This window comes from Tauraco erythrolophus, chromosome 10 (assembly GCF_009769465.1).
Source record: "Tauraco erythrolophus isolate bTauEry1 chromosome 10, bTauEry1.pri, whole genome shotgun sequence".
Taxonomy (NCBI): Eukaryota; Metazoa; Chordata; class Aves; order Musophagiformes; family Musophagidae; genus Tauraco; species Tauraco erythrolophus.
The window spans coordinates 4,786,026-4,792,635 of NC_141474.1; the positions used below are offsets into that span (position 1 = coordinate 4,786,026).

A 6,610-nucleotide genomic window follows, 5' to 3' on the forward strand; every position below is an offset into this window, starting at 1 on the left:
TCATCCTTCCATCTATCCTTTCTTCCTTCCAACCATCCTTCCTTCCTTTCATCCTTCCCTCCATCCTTCCTTCCTTCCTTCCATCCATCCTTCCTTCCTTTCATCCTTCCATCCATCCTTTCTTCCTTCCAACCATCCTTCCTTCCTTTCATCCTTCCATCTATCCTTTCTTCCTTCCAACCATCCTTCCTTCCTTTCATCCTTCCCTCCATCCTTCCTTCCTTCCATCCATCCTTCCTTCCTTTCATCCTTCCATCCATCCTTTCTTCCTTCCAACCATCCTTCCTTCCTTTCATCCTTCCTTCCATCCATCCATTCTTCCATCCTTCCATCCATCCATTCTTTCATCCTTCCATCCATCCATCCTTTTTTCCATCCATCCTTCCTTCCTTTCATCCTTCCATCCATCCTTCCTTCCTTCCATCCATCCTCCAATCATCTCAGCCACCGGCAGGACACAAAGGAAAGCCTAATATCAACCTCTACCAAGAGAAGCTCATTTTTCCAGTTCCCAACACTTACTTTGTTTCAGGCCCCCTAAACCGACCTGCACGCGCTCGTGTCAGCCACCCCCAAAGCACAGGGAGTGGAAGCAGCCTGCTGGCCCCACCACGCCGCAGCAGCGACCTTAGCTTCAAAACCTACAGAAAAACCCAGAAATTTCTCCAACAGCCCCCAGCCAGGACTTCATTTACCTTCAGCCACAGCCAGCACCCCCGACCTCACCAACTCTCACGGGCTGCCCGCGATGCCGTTGCAGGGCCATCCCGGAGGATCGCCGTGGGCTGAGAGAATGAAGAAGCCGGCCGGGCGGCAGCAGGATGGGGCAGCAGGACCTCCCGCGTGCTGACAGGCCCCCGCCGATGCTCCCGTGGCCGCTGGCCCTCCTGGCCCTGAGCGCGTGCTGCCGCTGGGGGGTGGCTGGCGGGGCAGGGGGCTCAGTGCCCCAGCAACATGCCGCCTCCGCCACCCCTTCCTCCTCCTCCTCGTCCTCCTCCTCCTCTGGCCGGGCACCCCTCGACTGGCTCCTCACCGACCGGGGACCCTTCTACCGAGCCCAGGAGTACGTGGATTTCATGGAGCGCTACCGGCAGGGTTTCACCACCAGGTACAGGATCTACAGGTGAGAGGCAGCATTGGGGGCCAGTCCTTCAGTGAGCACCCCAGGAGGGAGCCAGGGGGTGGTGGGGGCATGGCCGAATAGAGACAGACCTGCTTGAATCCGTGGGGTGCTGTGCACCCAGGCGCCAATGCCGGAGGGGGTTCCTTGCTGGGGGAGAACCAGGCTCAGCAGCAGTGGGGTCTGCTGACCCCAGCAAGGGCCACCCCATAAGAGCCAGCGTGGGAAACTCACTCCTCCGCCTCCCGGTGCTAATTGGGGCTGTCACCTCCTGCTATCGAACCCTTTCCCTCCCTCTCCTGGCTGGTGCCAAGCCCCAGGGGTTTCCAGCAGCGGAGCAAAGCCTGGCCGCTGCTTCCCAGGGGAACTGATGTGGGTGCCGAGATGGCACCTCATTATACAGCCTGGCACCCCCGGGAGCTCCTATCCCCCCTCACTCCTTTCTTACGCACTGATGGTGCCATGCTGAGCGACCTGCGTCCTCCGGGGACGCTGCCGGTGACGGTGGTGGGACGGGAAGGAGCAGCTGGAGGGACAGCATCTGGCTCGCACCTCCTCTGGGGCCCAGAACCCACTGGCAGCCTTTGGGGTTTGCTTTGCCGATGGGATGGGGGGAACTGGTGTGGTGGCCCTGAACCCCCAGCCCCATGTACCCCAGCACCCAGGGACTGTGCGAGGGGAGAAGCAGCATCCTCCCTCCCCATCCACCCCAGCTCCGCTCCTGGCCCCAACATCCCACTTTCTGGGCCCAAAAATCATGATGGGAGGCAACTCGGCATCCGCCAAGCCCTTCGGCTGCATCGAGCCCATCCACCCCTCCCTCTCTCTCCTTTCCCAACCAGCCCTAATTAAACTGTCTGAAAGCCACCGCCTGGTTTTAATTAGAGTAAAACGCCAACAATTCCGCTGAAATCAGCCGGTGGTTGTTTACGGAGCCGGTGGCAGTTCGAGGCGGCAGCAGGATGGCAGCTCCTCACCGGGGCTAGGCGATGCCAGGAGGGCGATGGGGGGGCCACCACCAACCCCCCGCACAACGCACTGCCTCCAGCTTCCTACATTCCAATACTTAAAACCAGGAGACCCTTAGACGTCAGATTTTCCTTTGGATCCATAGGGATGGGGATGGATGAGGCCCATCCAGCCCAGCGGGCTGGAAAAGGCGCTGGCCCTGCCCTGGGCTGTGATTAACATCCACCGGAGGTGCCCGATCAATCAATGCCAGGCGTCTCCGCTGCTTGTAGCTCGTTATCGCCATCGATGGCTCAGGGAGGGACGATGCTGGATCTATAGCTGGCGAGCACGCGCCGCCGGTCCTTCACCTCCACCGTGGCGATGGGCAGGTTGGGATGGTCCCAACAGGAGTTTTTCCACCTGCGTTGGGGACGGTGTGCCCGTGGCACGGCTGGACCGGTTTCAGACCCTCTCCCCACCACCGCTCTCGTCCCGCAGAGAGTTCGCTCGTTGGAAGGTGAACAATTTGGCCTTGGAGAGGAAAGACTTCTTCAGCCTGCCGCTTCCCTTGGCCCCGGAATTCATCCGCAACATCCGTCTGCTGGGCCGCCGGCCCAGCCCCCAGCAGATCACTGACAGCCTCATCAAAAAGTATGGCACCCACTTCTTGCTCGCCGCCACGCTGGGAGGTGGGTGCTGCTCCCTGCTCGCCGCCCCCACCCGCATGAGGCAGTGTGGGAAGGAGGGAGGGTGGGAAAACAAGCCCCGCAGGAATGATATAGCCGAGAAGGGGAATAGCGGAAGCCCGGCAGCCCCCCAAAATCATTGCATGTTCCCCTGCAGGAGAGGAGTCCCTGACCATTTTTGTGGACAAGCGGAAGCTGAGCCGGAGGGCAGAGCCCGCCGGGGGAGCCGGGAACAGCTCGGGGGTCTCGCTGGAGACCCTGCACCAGCTGGCAGCCTCCTACTTCATCGACCGGGAGAGCACGTTGCGCCGGCTCCACCACATCCAGATCGCCACGGCCGCCATCAAGGTAGGCGAGCGCGTGAGCGAGAAGGCAGCGCGGGGTGACAGTGATCCCGGACCCAGCCAGCAGCCCCTCGGATCTGCCCAAGACCCTAAAGTGGCATTGTGCCCCGGGGAGGGGAGACAGAGGGGGAGGGCAGGCCAGGTTGGCGCGTTCCAAGTTATTTATGGGAAATTGGGCACGCTAACGAAGGCGCGTTTTGCAGGGGGCTGCGGGCAGGGCTGCTGCCTGCCAGCACGCCAATTAACAGGCAATTAGTTCTCCTCTCCAAGCATCGCCGGGCTACCAGTGAGCCCAGCCAGGGGTTACTTGCAGCACTTTCGGCGGGGTGGCACGCACTCGGGGTTCCCTCCCATGTCCCCGACCGCCTGCGCGTGTGTCCATCCCCCCACCCACCCTTAGGTGACCGAAACGCGGACGGGGCCACTCGGCTGCAGCAACTACGACAACCTGGACTCGGTGAGCTCGGTCCTGGTGCAGAGCCCTGAGAACAAAGTGCAGCTCCAAGGTAGGGAGCAGGGCTGGTGGGGACGCGGTGACGGGCGAGTGGCACCGCGGGGGGGATGCTGGCAGGGGGGGATGCTGGCTCGGGGATGCTGCTTTTAATTTAAGGGCTGGGGAGGAGAGGGAGGGGGATGAAAGTAATCAAAGCTGGGCAGGATGAGGTTGTTGCTCGTCTGCCAAGAGGAGCCAAGATCGATGCGGAGCCCGGACGAGCGGCTCCGCAGCAAATTGATAGGAAAATCAGGCAAAGGTGGGAGCCCTGGGGAGGGGTAAGGTTCGCTCCATCCTCGCCCCGGGGAAAGGTTTCCGAGGGGCTCCGAGCGTGCCCTGACGCTTTCTCGGGGCTGCATCCCGCTCGCAGGGCTGCAGACAGTGCTGCCCTCCTACCTTCGGGAGCGGTTCGTGGCGGCCGCCCTCAGCTACGTCGCCTGCAGCTCGGCGGGCGAGCTGGTGTGCCGTCGGAGCGACTGCCGCTGCCAGTGCCAGCCCGCCTTCCCCCGCTGCAACTGCCCCGAGGCCGACGTCCAAGCGTTGGAGAACAGCCTGGCCCAGCTCCGGCGAGCCTGGGAGAGCCACCACGGCCAGTTTGAGGAGTCAGGTGAGGCTGGGGAGATCTCCATGCGACCCTTCCTTTGGGAGCAGCCTGGGTTGGGCAGTGGGGCTCCAGGGTGGGCATCTCACCGTGAAGACTCGAGAGCCTGTTTGGAGAGAGGTCGGCTCCAGCCCTACTTTTGCGACTCGCCCTTCTGGCTCCGCTGATGCCGTCTCTCTCCGCCGCAGAGGAGTTCCAGGCCCTGGTGAAGAGGCTCCCTGGAGACCGTTTCCTGAACAGGACGGCCATCTCTCATTTCTGGGCCATGGACCTGGACATTCAGCATCGCTACCAGCAGCTGGGCACCAGCCTGAAGCTGCTCTCCAGGAAAACCCACCGACTCATCCGGCGCCTCTTCAACCTCAGCAAACGCTGCCACCGGCAACCTCGCTTCCAACTGCCAAAGGAGAGGTAGGGTGTCATGGTGTCCCACGCCAGGGACACCACTCAGAGCCCCGAGAAGGGGTCAGGCCCACGGCCCACTTCCCCATGGCTGGGACTGGAGGAGCTCCCGCCTTGCTGGAGGGATGCCCGGGATGAGGAAGCAGCTCTGGGATGTGTCCCTGAGAGGCTGGGTTCCAAGCCTGGAGGTGGAAAATGGGGCTCAGTTCCTGGGGGGGGCCACCAGCAGCACAGAAAAACAAACACAAGGTGGGCAGCTCTTTCATCCCTAGGGAAGGTTGGTGGCATCCCTGAAGATGCCACGTAAGCATCTCTTCTCCTGCATCTCTTCTCCACCAGGTCCCTCCCTTACTGGTGGAGCCGTGCACAGTCGCTCCTGTACTGCAGTGAGACCACCGTGCCTGGCACCTTCCTGGAAGAAAGCCACAGCTGCACGTGTCCCTCCGACCAGCCCTCCTGCCAGGGGTCCATACCGTGTGCCTTGGGTGAGGGGCCAGCCTGCGCCAGCTGTGCCGAGGACAACAGCACCCGCTGCGGGACCTGCAACCATGGCTACGTGCTCACCCAGGGCTTCTGCCGCCCTGAGGTGGCTGACTCGCTGGAGCACTACCTGGGCTTGGAGACGGACCTGCAGGACTTGGAGCTCAAGTACCTCCTGCAGAAGCGGGACAGCCGCATCGAGGTGCACTCCATCTTCATCAGCAACGACATGCGCCTGGGGAGCTGGTTCGACCCCTCCTGGAGGAAGCGCATGCTCTTGACCTTGAAGAGCAACAAGTACAAGCCCGGGCTGGTTCACGTGATGCTGGCCCTCTCCCTGCAGATCTGCCTCACCAAAAATAGCACGCTGGAGCCCGTCATGGCCATCTATGTCAACCCCTTCGGTGGAAGCCACTCGGAGAGCTGGTTCATGCCTGTCAACGAGGGCAGCTTCCCAGACTGGGAAAGGACTAGCGTTGATGCCTCTGCCCAGTGCCAAAACTGGACGCTCACCTTGGGCAACAAGTGGAAGACCTTCTTTGAAACGGTCCACGTCTACTTGCGGAGCCGCATCAAGTCCTTGGACGACAGCTCCAATGAGACAATCTACTATGAACCCTTGGAGATGGCAGATCCCTCCAAGAACCTGGGATACATGAAAATCAACAGCTTGCAAGTCTTCGGCTACAGCCTGCCCTTTGAACCAGACGCTATTCGTGACCTGATCCTTCAGCTGGACTACCCCTACACCCAGGGCTCCCAGGACTCGGCCATGCTCCAGCTTTTGGAAATCAGAGACCGGGTAAACAGGTTGTCACCCCCTGGCAAAACCCACCTGGACCTCTTCACTTGCTTGCTCCGCCACAGGCTCAAGTTGGCCAACAACGAGGTGGCGAGGATCCAGTCCTCCTTGAGGGCCTTCAACGCCAAGCTGCCCAATGCAGTAGAGCAGGAGACGGGCAAGCTGTGCAGCTAACAGCTGGGGCTGTCCAGATCTCAGAGCAAGGGGGTCAGGAGAAAGGACTCCCCAGGGGCAGGGAAGGGGGAAACAACCACCCGAAAAAAACTAAATCAAGGCCTTACCTTAGTGCCAACCGTGTGCTTCCATGGTGCACCCAGCAACTGGCCAAAGAGACGCAGGGCTCGAGCGGACGGAGGACGCGAGCGGGACTACGGAGGAGGGATGGCTCGCACAGCGCACACCGGTTCTGGGCACGGGGACGATGCCAGCGCAGCTTTTGCTCGAGCACTGGTGGCTGGGGAGGACATGCCAATGGCCGAGAAGGGACGTGGCTCGGCCAGAGGCAGTTGCTGGCCCCGCTGGAGCAGATGCTCAACCCACTGTCAGGTTCCTCCAGCGGCAGTCTCCTCAACGCCCCAACTTTTGTAGTCTTTTTAAGAGAGGTTTCTACTGGCGCCTTCGCTTTCGCATCCCCCCACGACCCTTCCCGTGGCCGTGCCTGTGGTGTTGGGGGGAACCGGGAGAGACCACGCTGTAGGCCCCCAAGATGCAGCAGGTCTCTCCTGGGGCTT

The 6,610-nt window shown here is 61.3% G+C and overlaps 1 protein-coding gene across 1 annotated transcript; it reads left to right on the forward strand.

Annotated features, from left to right (window-relative positions):
• The first annotated feature begins 821 nt into the window (after positions 1-821).
• Positions 822-6,053, forward strand: BRINP2 (BMP/retinoic acid inducible neural specific 2). The gene is made up of 7 exons (XM_086617420.1): positions 822-1,123; positions 2,570-2,760; positions 2,915-3,105; positions 3,502-3,607; positions 3,965-4,201; positions 4,384-4,606; positions 4,937-6,053. The coding sequence occupies exons 1-7, from the start codon at positions 822-824 to the stop codon at positions 6,051-6,053; spliced, it is 2,367 nt and encodes a 788-aa protein (XP_086473546.1).
• The last annotated feature ends 557 nt before the right edge of the window (positions 6,054-6,610 follow it).

What these genes read in the sequence shown, in the direction of transcription:
- BRINP2 (XM_086617420.1), top strand. Translation starts at nt 822, where the DNA reads ATGGGGCAGCAGGACCTCCCGCGTGCTGACAGGCCCCCGCCGATGCTC. An exon ending in ACCAGGTACAGGATCTACAG is followed by an intron (nt 1,124 to 2,569) that starts GTGAGAGGCAGC and finishes CTCGTCCCGCAG; the next exon opens with AGAGTTCGCTCGTTGGAAGG. An exon ending in GAACAAAGTGCAGCTCCAAG is followed by an intron (nt 3,608 to 3,964) that starts GTAGGGAGCAGG and finishes TCCCGCTCGCAG; the next exon opens with GGCTGCAGACAGTGCTGCCC.